General features: G+C 42.6%; 1 protein-coding gene across 2 annotated transcripts in view; it reads left to right on the forward strand.

Annotated features, from left to right (window-relative positions):
• The window catches only part of LOC121276445 (oxysterol-binding protein-related protein 10-like), a 246346-nt gene that overhangs the window by 209934 nt on the left and 20074 nt on the right, over positions 1-16338 (forward strand). For both annotated transcript variants that reach the window (XM_041184858.1, XM_041184857.1), the window contains exons 8-9: positions 177-675; positions 6206-6392. In XM_041184858.1, the coding sequence (XP_041040792.1) occupies positions 177-675; positions 6206-6392 (686 nt within the window). The remainder of the gene's footprint in view (positions 1-176; positions 676-6205; positions 6393-16338) is intronic.

The raw sequence follows: 16338 nt of genomic DNA on the forward strand, positions 1-16338 counted from the left end.
CTTCCACACAAATTTGTCATGATTTCCTCACTAGAAACATATATCATGCAGCTTGCTTCCAGAATAAACCTGTATTTTCTCTATATTAAGATGCTCCTTATTTTTCAATTTGACCTTCAAGATGCTAATAGAAAGAAAGAAAGAACTAAATTGTCTCCTTTGTTCATTCTTAACAGGTGGTGCTTCCAACTTTTATTTTAGAAAAGAGGTCACTGCTGGAAATGTATGCAAATTTCATGGCCCATGCAGACATGTTTGTGTCGATCACTGCTGGTACCACAGCTGAAGAGCGCATTATCAGTTTTGTGGAATATTACCTGACTGCTTTCCATGAGGGCCGAAAGGGAGCGGTGGCAAAGAAACCTTATAATCCAATAATTGGAGAAACTTTCCACTGTTCTTGGGATGTGCCGAAAGATAAAGTAAAAGCCAACAGAGCCAACGGCACTTTAACCATGGGCAAGGATCAGCCCAAGACCCAACAAGCCATCGAGTCCAGCGAAGACCCAACAGAATGCTACAAAGTGAGATTTGCAGCAGAACAAGTTTCCCATCATCCACCGGTTTCTGGTTTTTACTGCGAATGCAAAGAGAGGAAAATTTGTGTGAATGCACATGTGTGGACCAAGAGCAAATTCATGGGGATGTCCATAGGGGTCACCATGGCAGGGGAAGGTAAGAGCAGTTTGCAAATCCATCATTCTTTTTAAGTTAACGCCTATTGTATTATGGTGGATTGAAAGCCGCTACAAAGTTCAGTTATTAATTAACAGCAGTGCTTTACGGTCTCAATATCTAGTTAGATTTCTAAATATCATTTTCAATGACTAAAAGTTCATATGTTGGTCCATTCTAATATTTCTTAGAGAGCACCCTATTTAATCATGATGCTGCAAATGCTTGTTTAAAACTTCAACATTTCCCAGAACTTGATTCCATTTTTATATCTAAAGTTTGATGAAGTAGGGTGGGAGGAGGGTCATGCAGAGCATAAACACAGACATAGATCAGTTGGGCTGGATGGTCTGTTTCTGTGCTGTTAACCATATGTAATGCAACCTTGAAAAATAATCCTGATTCTTCTCAAAGTAAATTTCTAACATGGTGTGTTGGACCACAAAAATGTTGAGCTTTGAGAATCAATGTAATGCCAAATATTCACATTGCAGAGGTAGAATCATTAGACTCAACATCTAATCAATGTCAGCATTGTGGTAAGCTGTTGTAGTCTCTGCACATGTTCTGGGATCATTGACTTTAGAATGTACGTGTACGCTCCCCTTGCCACTTTTATGATGATGGATTTTTATGATGTCTGGGTGCCTTGGTGAGGTGGCACAATTCATTAATCTATTTAAATCAGGCAATTCAACAGATGCTGCACATGTTTCCCAGGGCTCAAGAAGGGGAGGCAGGAGCTGCCAGCTTTTACAATATTTCTTGAGGACCAGAAGGAGCAGGAATGCTCCCCCAGACCTCAGGGGATCCTTCATCCCATCTGTTTCCCCTGCCAATTTCAACTTCGATTTCTCCCTTGTGATGGTCCACTTGTCCAGCAACCATGCCCCCAACCCCCCCACACCTGCTCCGCAACCACACCAAGCTCTAATCTCTTCCTCCCTCCTGATTGCTATAGTCTACTCTCCCCACCTCCCTGAAAATAGTCTGATTCACCTTATTGCTTGGGTGAATATCTTCTAGATTGAATGTATACTTTAGTAGCAAAGAGAAAGTGTGCTGTCTGCCACAACTGCAGTGATCCAATCCACCAATCCCTCCCCGTCACAAATTATTACCACTCATTTTAATGTGTAGTTTACAGCTTTCATCTAGAGAGATTTTATTATTTCTGTATATGTGCACTTAGGCACTCATCCAGGATTGCTATTTTCCCCTGCTCTGGTTTAGTATCATAGAAAGTTTATGGCACAGAAAGAGGCCACTTGGCGCATCGTGTCTGTGCTGACAGAAAAACGAGCCACACAGCCTAATCCCACTTCTCAGCGTTTGGTCTTCAGCCCTGCAGGTTACAGCACTCGAGGTGTATATCCAGACACCTTTTAAATGAGTTGAGGGTTTCTGCCTCTACTACCCTTCCAGGCAATGAGTTCCGGACCCCACAAACCTCTGGGTGAAAAATCTTTTCCTCATCTCCCCTTTAGTCTTTCTACCAATCACTTTTAATCTATGCCCCCTAGTCACTGACCTCTCTGCTAAAGTAAATAGGCCCTTCCCATCCACTCTATCCAACTCCCTCACAATTTTGTACATCTCAATCAAATCTCCCCTCAGCCTCCTCTGTTCCAAGGAGACCAACATCAGCCTATCCAATCTTTCCTTGTAGCTGCAATTTTGCAGTCCTTGCACCATCCTTGTAAATTTCCTCTCTCTCTAATTCAATTACATCCTTTCTGTAATGAGGTGACTAGAACTGCACACAGTACTCAAGTTATGACCTAAATAATGTTTATATAGCTCCAGCATAACCTCCCAGCTCTTATATTCTATGCCTTGGCTAATAAATGAAAATATTCCTTATGCCTTCTTAAACGCCTTATCAACCTGCCCTGCTACCTTAAGGCATCTGTGGACATTCACTCCCAAGATCCCTCACTTCCTCTACCCCTCTCAATGTCCTCCCATTTATTGTGTAATCCTTTGCCCTAGTTTGGCCTCCCCAAATACATTACATCATATTTCTCTAGGTTGAATTCCATTTGCCTCTTTTCTGTCCACCTGATCAGTCCATTGATATCTTCCTACAGTCTACAGCAATCTTTCTCGCTGTCAGCCAAGCAGCCAATTTTTTGTGTCAACTACAAACTTCTTGATCATTTCCCCCTACATTTGCGTCCAAATCATTAATATTTAACACAAAACGTAGGAGACCTGGTACTGAGCTCTGTGGAACCCCACTGGAAACAGCTGTCCAATCACAAAAACATTTGTTTCCTGCCACTGAGCCAATTTTGTTTCCAGCTTGCTACGTTCCCCTGGATCCAATGGGCTTTAATTTTTTTTAACCAATCTGCCATGTGGGACCTTGTCAAAAGCCTTGTTAAAATCCATGTAAACCACATCAAATGCACTACCTTCATCAGTTCTCCTTGTTACTTCCTTAAAGAATTCAATCAAATTAGTCAGACATAACTTTCCCTTAACAAATACGTGCTGATTGTCCTTGATCAATTCATGCTTTTCTAAGTGACAGTTTATCCTGTCCCTCAGAATTGATTCCAATAATTTGTCTGCTACTGAGGTCAGACTAACTGGCCTATAATGATTCGGTCTAACCCTCGCTCCCTTTTTAAACAAAGGTACAAAGTTAGCAGACCTCCAATCCTCTGTATGCAGTGAGGATTGGGAAATGATGATCAGACTCTCTGCAATTTCCTCCCTGGCTTCTTTTAACAGCCTGGGCTACATTTCCTGCAGCCCTAGTGATTTATCCACTTTCAAGGATGCTAATTTCCTTAATACTTCCTCTGTCCCTATGTTTATCACATCCAATACTTCACACTCATCCTCCTTAACTACAATGTCTGCATTGTTTCCTTCTTTTGTGAAGGCAGGCGCAAAGTATTCATTAAGAAATGTACCCACATCCTCCACCTCCACAGATAGAATACCTTTCTGGTCATTTATGGGCCCTACTCTCTCCTTAGTTATCCTCTTAATATATTGTTTATACCAGAGGATTCGGCTGTTGCATAGAATCATGCAATTAAACCAACAGTTTTATCGCAGTGTTGCTTGATTTCAGATTCATGAATAGTCACACGCACCTTACAAGACAATGAAGATCTTCTCTGTGTGTCATCACTCTCACTAGTACTTTACTATTTAGTGCAGGGAACTGTAGCCCTACAAGAAAGTCTCAGGAGTATGATTTAACTAAGACAGTATCAGAGAAGCAGTGTGAGGCTATGTCTGCTGCTCTGTTAGTGTCACAGGCAGCAAAATTGCTTATAACAAGGTCAGTTCAAAATCTTTCGTGCAGTATACTATGATGTACACTTCTGGACTTGATAATAGAACACAAGTGTTGTACACGAATTTTGAAAGTGATGAGGAGAGCTTTGTACTTTCTTTAGCATCTTCTAAAATGCCTAGTGACATGCACAACCTGGGAACTTTTCGGCAGGTCTGATAAATTAATTTATATTGACTTTGATCTTTGTCACTGTTTATTGGAACTATTGACAGTGATTTATCCTGTCTGTTCCTCTGTGTACTCCCCTTCAAACCTCATGCCAGTGCACTTTTTTTTGCCATTTATTAAGTGTGGTTGCTCCCCTTATAACGCCAGGATAAAAACATTCTAGAAAATGGCTCAGTCAGAGAGAGTTAGCTACTTTGTCCACTTGAAGATAGAGATAACACTGTATGCATGGATTCCGTTCTACACTATCACAAGCTTACGGCTAGAGCCTCAAATCTGATTACTATTAATTATGCTGGTGCAAGTAAATCCTTTTCTCCCATCAATAAGTGCAATGTCAGCACATATCTTTCATTGATCATTACTGGCAAGTCCTGTGTACACCCTTTACATTTCATAATATTCTGTGCACATATTTGATAAGCCTTAGATGTTTTCATTTTTTGTGAGTTTTAACTTGCAGTTTAGTTCTGAAAGATTTTTTAAAAGTGCAGATATAATGAATGCCAACTCTGACCTCAGAGTACCCTCTTTTTGGGTATATTTTCCTCCTGTTGCAGGTGTTTCACAGGTCGATATGATCCATGGCAACCTTTTGCTAAAATTTGCAACGGGATGAGATATACCTCTCTGCTGAAAATCAGTGTTAATAAGAAAACGGGACCATGGTACTCTCATCAAGAATATCTAAATTGATTAAGTATTGACAACACTGAATAGTAGAGTTGTATTTTCACATTAGAGCCTTCTAGTTGCAAAATCTGTGGAGAAAAAATGTTTACACTTTGAAACATTATGTCAGCAGATATACTGTAATGTTTACATATGACAGCTGTAAAGAATGGCTGCACATCATTCCCAGGAATAAATTACTGATTCAGGCTTGATCTTAACTAGCTATACATTTGTTGGATACAGGTTTTCTTTTTTGGTTTATGTTTTTCTACACTTCTCAGTAACCTAACATTTATTGTGTATTCTCTTGCCTTGTTGGCCTTCCCCAAATGCATTACCTCACACTTCTCCGGCTTGAACTCCAGTTGCCACTGTTTTGCCTACCTGACTTGCCCATTGATTTCTTCCTGGAGGCTACAGCTTTCTTCTTTATCATCAACCACATGGCCAATTTTTGCAAACTCCTTAATTATTATCCCCAACATCCAAGTTCAAATCATTGTTATATATAGCAAAAAGGCAAGGGAGCAAGCAATGTGCCCAGTGGAACCCCACTGGAGATGGCCTTCCAGTCTCAAAAACATCTTTCAACCATTATCCTTTGCTTCATGCCACTTTTCCTTGGATTCCATGGACTGCTACCAGTCTGTCAAGTGGGACCTTATCAAAACACCTTGCTAAAATCCATGTAGACTACATCAAGCATGCTATCCTCCACGACCCTCCTTGTTAAATCTTCAGAATTCCAGTCAACTTAGTCAAACACAACCTTCTCTTAACAAATCTATCCAAATCTGACAGCCCATGATTAATCCATGCCTTCCTAACTGATTGCCCCTCAGAAATTTTTCCAATAATTTGACCACCATCATACTCAGGTTGACTCTAATTACTTAGTTTATCCCCTTATTCCTTTGAAACAACAATACAATTATAGCAGTCCTCTGGCATCATCTTTGAAATCAGAGAGGATTGGAAAATGATGGTCAACATTTCTGCTATTTTGTCTCTTTCTTTTCTTAACAGCCTGGGATACATTTAATCTGGATCTGGCGAATTATCTACTTTAAAAGCTGCTAAACACAGCAACACTTTATCACAGCCATGTTAATAAAGAATTGTTACAAAAAAAAAGTACAGCCCACAGTCAGCAAAACCTGCACATGTGTTTTCAACCTATATTTTTCATAAAATGTGTAGAAACAATACAACACATGCAGGGAAAATGAGATATATAAAATGCTTAATCTGTATAATTTGTCTCTTTCATTTTCTTTCCCACATTTTCTGTTGTTCACTTGGACAATAAGTGCTACATAACCCTATGTATCATTATGTATCATTTCAGTGCCTTCCCATCTTTTACAGGTGTCCTTTTCCTTGGGGAGCATGATGAAGATTATGTTTTTACACTGCCATGTGCCTATGCACGTTCGATACTTACAGTCCCCTGGGTAGAACTGGGGGGTAAAGTCAGCATTAACTGTGCCAAGTCCGGTTACTCTGCTGCTGTCACATTCCATACAAAGCCTTTCTATGGAGGGAAGGTGCACAGGTAATTTATAAAAGCTTCCTACACATTAATAAAATTGTGAAAACAGTGTTTTATTGAAGAAAAAAACTGATTTTGTAAATTATGAATTCTTACGCCTGCTGGAATCAGTGTAAGCCACAAGGGACAATTGACCATTTGAGGTGAATAGCAGTTCCTTACATACAGTTACTTCCCAGCTTTTACTAATGTACAAATTTAGATTTTATGGGGTATATTTTGACTTTGTGTGGCAAATGTAAAACAAGCCACAGCAAATCCATTGAAGTCAATGTAAATAAAACCAGAGAGATATAAATTGGGCTGCCAATTCACTTTCACCAGTTTTACACAATTGCACAAAGTCTATGCCACCTGTTTTTAACAGGCTGGCAAAAATCAGGGGGAGGGACCATCTATTGTATTACCAAATGTTACGATGCTGGATCACAGTTCCCTGTTCAGTGACTGACTCCCCGGTGTCAGCTGAATTGTTTGACAGAGATTCAAAGATGAAGATAAAGGGAGAAAAAAACCCGGGCAAATTAACATTGATCATGGGGTAGAATGTTCCAGTGGGAAGTCGAGGATTTGGGAGCAAGTGACCATGCTGCTCGGGTAGAGAATAAAAAGGCCAAAGAGAGGGGTCAGCCTAATTAAAATTACTTTGATTAGGGAGCTGGGGGTGGGGTGGGTTGGAACAAAATAAATAGTTTGGTTAGTTCAGATTGATCTTAAACACTCCAATTTGAAGAAAAGTGAACCAAATACTTCAACATGTATTTGCTAGTTACTGCTGATCTCCTAATAATGCAGCTTTTCTCTTTTTTAATCTCATGCTATGAAATTGCTCAGACTTGTCCTCAATGTTCCCTTTTGTCAAACATTCCTAGCTGTATCCATTATTTAAAGCCTATTTAGTACTGTTACCTTGTGTTAGTTCTCTGCTCTTTTTGCATTTACTTCCTGTAGCCCAATCCCCAACACTTACTCCCAACACTTGCCCACTTTCAGTTCTCAATATGTACTCTTTGAGTTGGGCTCTCTTTTTCTGAATCCAACAACAACCTCATCAGCTATATACTTTTCACAATTACCCCAATGCCACTGAATTCACAAGCATGCTCTCTATTCCACTACCTTATCCTTGATGATCAAATAGTGCTCTGAACAGCAGCCCTTTTCTTTACCCCTAGGGCAATATTTTCCCCCTGTTGGACGGGAAGTGTGGGAACAGGCACAGGTGGGCGGCCTTCCGATTGGAGCCCCCAGTCGGCGGTGGGGGTGGGGGCTGCCATTTTATGTGGGTGAGCCAATTAAGGCCCGCCCAGCGTGACATCCACCAGGAAGTGCTGTGCGGCCAGTGGGGGGGGGGGAATTCCCTCAGCTGGTGGAGTGCTCTTTCACGCACAGATCTCCCTGAGGCAAAGTACTACCTCAGGGAGATCGGCTCTGATTGAAAACTTTAAATAAAGGTGATAAAAAAAATTCCCTGCCATGTCCCCTCTTGTGACACTTTCACATGAGTCAGGACATGTCCATCACTTTTATTGAAACATTTCTTAAAAATTTAAATACTCTCATGAAACCTCATCCCGCCCGTGGATGAGGTTTCATGTTTTTTCCAAAGGTTTAAGGTTGGACGGGCAGGTCCATTAATCATCTTAATTAGTTTTTTAATGGCATGCCCAACTGAGAATCTAAATGAAGTGGGGTGACGTCGGGATGCACACCCAACATATCCCCTTGTCATTTTATGTTTGGCGATTGGGCCCCGCCCCCGCTCGCCGACCATAAGCTGCTGCCCCTAGTCCTGATGACTGAATACAGATCACAGGAAGGGTAAAGTGATATTTCTCAGACTTTGATCAGCCAATGATGCTCACAACAGCAGCCTTCAACTGAAAGCAGAATATAAACAGCAGCATTTAATACATGCTGCTTTTAATGGTCCAGATTTTGCAGTCAGCAACAAAAGAACTGCACACACCTTGCTAACAGCTGCCCACAAAATTTCCCTGGGCTTTAGAGTGCAGACTCCTCTCATGTGTTGTCTGTTTTTTCATCTGTTGTCTGTTTCAGCACCACATCTTGTCCAGGGAATACTTAGTGTTTGTGACCAGGGCAAGTAACTGCAGGCTCTTCAGCCAATCAGACTGAAGAATCCTCATTGAGATATACCTGGATCTTAACATGGCAGTAGAGGTGGGTTAGATGGTGGGCAAGCAGGCAAATTTGAGCTGCAGCACAGTGTGCCAGTCACCTGACATAAAACCACCTCTGCATGAGTTTTCCAGAGGTGGCTTCTCTGTAGTGACAACCACCCACCTGGTAGTGGCTGGCTGGCAATTGGGCTTGTTATGGAGGCAATTGAAAGATAGCTTAATTAGCAATAATATTTTACCAGAGATGTCAGGACTCCACACTGTAGTAACACCTCATCGAAGCAGATGAGGTGGCTGCACAACAGGCAACCCTTGACTAAAGTGGCATCCATTTAAAATATGTCTAAAAGGAGGAATCATCAAGCAGCAGCTCATGCACATTCACTAATCAGCCATTTTTGAAACAGAACTGTACGATTGGAATTGGTGACAGAGGAAGGGTATTGGAGAACATTTCTTTCAAAGACGGGCAAAGGAAGTTTGACCGCTGAGGTCCTAGTGTCTGAGACTGTCTCTGATAATGAGGGCCACCTACTCAGAGATGTGCTGGAGCAATGGGAGGAGCAGCAGGTCCAGCAACAAAGACAGTCACATGATGCACATGGATGCAGCAGGGGCAGCACAAGTCCAAAAGGTGAAAGCAACTGAATTGAGTGTATCAGCAGAAGATCAGCTTCCTGAGCATGTTAGAGCAGCAGTTCCACCGATGGCTTTGCCTACCTAGGCACCTGGTGGCTGAGTTGCGCTCAGGACAATTTTGTGCCACAAGGCGCAGGAGTACAATCTATGCCAGTAGCTGTCAAGCTGATGGTGACCTTGAATGTTCTAGCTTCCACCTCCTTTCAGGGCTCAGCAGCTGACTACATGGGATCTTGTAATCAGCTGCCCAAAGCTGCATATCGTAGCTGACAGGGACATCTGACTCGGTTGCCTTCAGCACAGATGCAGCCAGTCGGGTATAGAGGGTTGTGGAGATTCAATGACGAGATTCCTTCAGGAACAGGGAATGATCACTTGTTGCCATCAAAGCCCCATAGTCTCAGGTTGGAGCAGTTATCAACACGGATGGCTTCCACTCCATAAATGTTCAGCTGTTGTGCAATCATCATGAGCGCTTCTCTCAAGTGTGCATGAGGTTTCCTGGCAGCTGTCATCATTCACTAATTCATTCTAAGGCAGTCACAGGTGCTGCAGCCATTTATTTTGACACACAGCCATCATAGATAACTCCTGATGGACAAGGGGTACCCATTGAAGAGATGGCTGCTGACCCCAGTGTGAGGCGCCACAACTGAAGCACAAGAGCAATATAACCAATGCCATCTCAGCATAAAGGGCTACTATTGAGTAGACCATCAGCCTGCTAAAATACAGTTCTGGTGGGGTATCCTGCAGTGCACCCCCTCAAGGGTTTCCCACATTATTGTGGTCTTCTGTGCTCTGCACTGCATGGCCTTCCAGAGAGGAGTGGAACTGGAGGAGGTCTGAGGGAAGAACATGCCCTCATTGGAGGTTGAAGATTTCGGTGAGGATCAACCGGTGACATACCAAGCCAACCCAGAGATTGGACTCATGTGGCAACACACTGACCATGATAGCAGTGAAGCCAGGGATGCCTTGATCTAGAACACTTCTCCTGAGTAGAGTAGGTCCTCCAACTGAAGACTGTAAATCAGGCCCCTCTCCACAGTATGAGGACAAATTCATTACTCGTGGGGTTTAGCATTCATGCCATGAATGGACTTCTCCATTTTGCTACTCCACTAGCACGGTCTTGTATGTGGCCCCCGAGGCTCAGGATCTCCAGCTGAGTAAGCATAACAGGTGCTGCCCTCCATCCTCTGATGGGACTGCCCAAAGCGGCCTCTGCCTCAGTCAGCTGCTCCTGCTCACGTATGCTGTGATTCTCACTTTGAGCCACTTGTTCCAAAGTCACTGGAGGCCCCACTGAAGTGTATCCCTGCTGGTGGAGGGTGCACTTGCCTCCAATGATGGTGGTTCCTCAGATTGCAAGTTGTCCTCTGAGGCAGTCTTGACCTCCACATTGGTTGCTGCTGATCTTTCGGCACGAGCTTTATGTGAGAGAAAAAACGTCAGCAACTCGCATGCCTTCGTCTCAGCAGGCACTTTAGTAGATTTCTTTCAATTCATCAAGTGGCATCTATTGGAAATGACTTCATAGAGTTGGAAGCTGCTCTGAAGTGCAACCATGGAGCATTCAATAAACTTTCACTCTCTACCGCACAACAATCTAGTCGTCTTTGACTACCTGCACTGTGGCAACTCTTTCAATCTCAATGGGCCTCCATGAATGTCAATATTTCCAGCTTAGCTACCTCCCCCACATGAATGACTCCTCTCATGGGTGTTGTGTGCCCATCTCTCCTGAAATGTGAGGATGGAGAGGTCACCTCATTTGTCCATCATGATCCACTATCAGAAGTGGTGCTCCTGTCATTGCATTTTGCCTGGGCTTACATTGCTTTTCTCCTTTCTCTTGAGGGTTGGCAATGGGTAATAATCTTCTCAGTATATCTAATCACTGCTTGCCTTGAAGCCCTCCTCTCAGGGATGTGCTGTTCCTGCAAGATACCAATGACAGCTTGGCTTTGCTTCATACGCACCATGCCAGACATCAGAAGGTAATTGAAGCACTTGGACCCAAGTCCTGCAAACCATGCTGTGGCTGCTAACCTCTAGCCATATCTCCTTTTGTTTGCCTGACAGGCTTCCTCCTGCCACTCTCCGGAAACAAAATGTTCCTCCTGGCTCGACCGTCTTTATCATTATCCCCAAGGAGGTATTGAGGAACCTTGAGGCCTAGCACGATGGATTACCATGCTATTGCTCTGAAAGCATGTTCCCTTAGGGCTAATTCTCTCTGGCAGCTTGCACTTTGAATCTGGACGGGTGCCCATTAACTGGAGCTATCTCCCACCTCCTTGCCTCCTGCTCACATCTGCTGTCTATAATTGGATGAATATCGCAAAGACGGCTCTTTGATCACCACCCGCAAAATGCTGATGTTCAACGTGCTCCAACCTCCAGCGGGAATGGTCCTGATATCGGGATGCTGGCAAGACTAAGAAAATCCAGCCCACAGAATCCAAACCAGGAAGTATAAAGCATGATTTGGATTATATGAAATTATATTTAAATGATGTACAGATAGCTAAATAAAGATTTGGAAATACAGATGCAAATAAGAGAAAGGGACAAAAGAAACATGGAGAAAGGGTAAAATGAATTTTTAAAAAAGTCTCCAGCAGTATTAGTCTTCTGACAGAACAAGACTCCATGTTTTTCAAATTAAGTTTTTGGGGCCCGAGAAGTTGTCCATCAGCAATTATCTTGAACGTTGTTTTTAGTGGAAAAACAGCCCAAGTTCATGCTGTTCCATTCATTTCAGTGCAGAGCCCATCAGCAAGGGCTATAACAGGGCAGCATGAGGATGAATGGGTATCTCTGCCAGCAACTTCTAGATTTGTGTGTTTAACTGCACGTGTGCAAATGCCAGAAGTTGCTGACCAATTTACCCCATTCTAACGGTGAGCATGAAGACCTTTTACATCCACCTGAGCAGGCAGCTAGGGGCTCGATTTAACATCTCATCCAAAAGTCAGTACCTCCAACAGTGCAACAATTCCCTCAGTTCTGCATTGGAGTGTCAGCATACATTTTTGTGCTCAAGCCCTGGAGTGGAATTTGAACCCAGAAACTTGAGATGAGAATGAAACTGAGCCATAGCTAACACACGAGGTCCTTGGCAGCTGTGTTATTCAAAGCCTTACCTCCAAGAGGCTGGAGCCTTAATCCAGCACTTTAGACCACCCGGCCTTATTACTAAAGGCCTAAAATGGATGCAGCAGACTATGGGTAATATTATACAAAATATTTTAAATGTGAAGTGTTCCTGTGCTGTGTCTCCCATCATTAAAATTGTACCATTTTTAAAGAGGTACTCACAGACCTAAATTCCCATCACACTGGACACAATAAAAGCACAGTTTGGCTGTATGTCTTTTAAGATTTATTTTCTGCAATCATTGGTCACCCACCTCTGTGTCAAATCCCTGTTCTTTACACTCAATGCATCCAGGAGAGCCTTTTAAGGCAGTACGTACAAGGCCCTACCAGACGGGGCAGTCCTGGACTTAATTTTAGGGAATGAGGCCAGGCAAGTGGTAGAGGTATCAGTGGGGGAGCATTTTGCAGATAGTGATCATAACTCCGTTAGATTCAAATTTGTTATGGAAGAGGACAAGGATGGGCCAGAAATCAGAGTTCTAAATTGGAGGAAGTCTGATTTTAATAAGATCAGATATGATTTGGCCAGATTGGACTGGGAGCAGCTACTTTTAGATAAATTTGTGTCAGAGCAGTGGGACTCATTCAAGAAGGAAATAGGGAGACTACAGGGTCAACATATTCCAGTAAAGACAAAGCGTAGGACCAACAAATCCAGGGAACCTTGGATGTCGAGGAATATACAGGATTGATTAAAGAGAAAAAGGGAGGCTTATGGCAGATACTGAGGGCTCAAGACAGCTGAAGCCCTAGAGGAGTATAGAATATGTAGGGGGGAAATTTAAAAAGGAAATTAAGAGAGCAAAAATGCGGCATGAAAAAACATTGGCAGGTAAAATAAAGGAAGATCCAAAGTTATTTTACAAGCACATTAAGAGTAAGAGGATAACTAGGGAAAGAGTAGGGCCCATTAAGGACCATAGTGGTAATTTGTGTGTGGAGCCGGAAGACGTAGGTAGGGTTCCAAATTAATGCTTTGTGACGGCATTCACAAGTGAGAAGGACGACGTGGGTATGGAAATCAGGTAGAAGGACTGTGATATAATTAAAGAAATTAGCATTGAAAGGGAGGTGGTTCTAAGTGATCTGGCAGGCTTAAAAGTAGATAAGTCTCCAGGCCCAGATGAAATGTATCCCAAGCTGTTGAGTGAGGCAAGGGAGGAGAGAGCACGGGTGCTGGCAATAATTTTCAATACCTCTCTGGCCACGAGAGGTGCCAGAGGACTGGAGGACAGCCACTGTGGTACCATTATTCTAGAAGGGAGGAAGGGATAAACCAGGGAACTACAGGCCAGTCAGTCTAACCTCAGTGGTGGGGAAACTATTGGAAGCAAATCTGAGGGGCAGAATTAATCTACACTTAGAGAGGCAGGGATTAATCAAGGACAGTCAGCATGGCTTTGTTAAGAGGAGGTCATGTCTGCCCAATTTAATTGAATTTTTCGAAAAAAAGTGACCAGGTGTGTAGATGAGGGCAATGCATTTGATGTAGTCTACTTGAACGTCAGCAAGGCTTTTGATAAGGCCCCGCATGGGAGACTGATAACAATGGTAAGAGCCCATGGGATCCAAGATAATTTGGCAAATTGGACCCAGAATTGGCTGAGTGGCAGGAAGCAGAGGGTGATGGCCGAGGGGCGTTTTTGTGACTGGATTCCTATGTCCAGTGGGGTTCCACAGGATTCGATGTTGGGTCCCTTGCTGTTTGTGGTATATATAAGCGATTTAAACTTGACTCTAGGAGGGTTGATCAGTAAGTTCACGGATGATACGAAAATTGTTGGGGTGGTAAATAGTGAGGAGGATAGTCTTAGATTACAGGGGGATATATACGGGCTGGTCAGATGGGCTGATCAGTGGCAAATGGAATTTAATCCAGATAAGTGTGAGGTGATGCACTTGGGCAGGGCAAACAAGGCACGAGAATACACGATGAATGGTGGGACCCTGGGAAGTACAGAGGATCAGAGGGACATTGGTGTGCATGTCCACCGGACCCTTAAGCTAGCAGGACAGGTAAATAAGGTGGTTAAGAAGGCATATGGGATACTTGCCTTTATTAGCTGAGGCATAGAATATAAGAGCAGGGAGATTATGCTGGAACTATATAAAACCCTGGTTAGGCCACAGCTAGAGCATTGCGTGCAGTTCTGGAATCTGCATTATAGGAAGAGTGCGATTGCACTAGAGAGAGTGCAGAGGAGATTTACCAGGATTATGCGTGGGCTCGAGAGTTTTCGTTATGAGGAGAGATTGGATAGACTGGGGTTATTTTCCCTGGAGCAGAGGAGATTGAGGAGGGACATGATTGAAGTGTATAAAATTATGAGGGGCATAGATAGGGTAGACAGGAAGGAACTTTTTCCTCTTGGTGGAGGGATCAATAACCAGAGGGCATAGATTTAAGGTAAGGGGCAGGAGGTTTGGAGGGGATGTGAGGAAGAATTTTTTCACCCAGAGGGTGGTGGGAATCTGGAACTCTCTGCCTGAAAGGGTGGTGGAGGCAGAAACCCTCAAAACATTTAAGAAGTATTTGGATGTACACTTGCAATGCCATGGCATACAAGGCTTCAGGCCTGGTGCTGGAAAATGGGATTAGAATAGTTAGGTACTTGTTTGACTGACGCAGACTTGATGGGCCGAAGGGCCTTTTTCTGTGCTGTTGACCTCTTTGACTCAACTCAAAATATTTCTGGTCCAACAAGATACTCTATTTTATTAATCTCTTATTTTCTGAAATCTAAAGGGAAAAAATGATTTATTTGTTTGCGATGGCCTTCTCTACTTTGCGAAACAATGAGATAGATTATTGCCATCATTTCACTTTCCTTTGCAGACTCCGATGTGTCTGCATTTACAAATTTATCAGCTTTAAATGGAACACTTTATGCATTAGTCAAATTCCTGTCTCTCCTAATTTATCTAAAGCATTAAATTAATATGTGTAAAATAAATTGAAGAACTCCATTAGAGTAACAGGAATGGGATTTCACATAAACACATTAACCATTCATTTACAATTGTTGCAGAGCGTAATTTGAAGGCCTGGGAAATTAACTGGCAAGTATTCTGATGGATCTTGGTGGACAATAAGATGGAATAACTTTAAGACTATAATGTTAAATATGCAAGATAAATATCAACCCAAGAAAATTAGATGCAAACCAAGTAAGCGGTCCCCAAGATGGATGAATAGGACAATTAAAATGGTAAAAAGGGGAAAAAGCAAACTGTAAGAATGACTTCAAAGGGAAAGAAAGAGAAGAATTGTGGTAGGAGTATAGACCTTTGCCAAAATGGATTAAAAGACATACCAAAAGTACAGATTGAACTGAATAACTGAAGGCAGCAAAGATGTTAAAAATAATGCCAGTGTCATAAAAGTTTACATTGTATTTAGAGAGGAAGGTGATTATTTAAATATAAAAGTAGCACCAAGACTGAACTTAAACTATGTGCTCTCACTATACTTTCCTGCCTCGCCCTGATGCCTGGTTCAGGAAGGTCATTTTGAGTCCCAAAGTTGATACCCCTCCCACAGTAACGGTAACCATGAAACTATCATCGATTGTCGTAAAAACCCATCTTGTTCACTAATGTCCTTTCAGGAAGGAAACCTGCCATCATTACCTGGTCTGCCCTGCATGTGACTCCAGACCCACAGCAATATGGTTGGCTCTTAACTGTCCTCTGAAATGGCCTCACAAGCCACTCATTTCAAGGGCAATTAGGATGGGGAACAAATACAGGCCTTGCCAGCGATGTCCACGCCCCATTAAAGAATTAATTTTAAAAATACAACAAATATGATGTCACAAAAGTGACATCACCTTGGATATCAATCTAGTCAAACCCAAGTAGCACCAGACATACCTTTGGTGACCAAAGTAACTTCAACTAAGTAATTTACTCAGTGTCACATAAAAAGTAGCCAGTGTGTAAGCTGCTTCACTGTTATTTGTTGGTTTACAGGCTACATTTGTAGTATTAAGTCCACA

Source organism: Carcharodon carcharias, chromosome 3 (assembly GCF_017639515.1).
Source record: "Carcharodon carcharias isolate sCarCar2 chromosome 3, sCarCar2.pri, whole genome shotgun sequence".
In the NCBI taxonomy this organism is placed as follows: Eukaryota; Metazoa; Chordata; class Chondrichthyes; order Lamniformes; family Lamnidae; genus Carcharodon; species Carcharodon carcharias.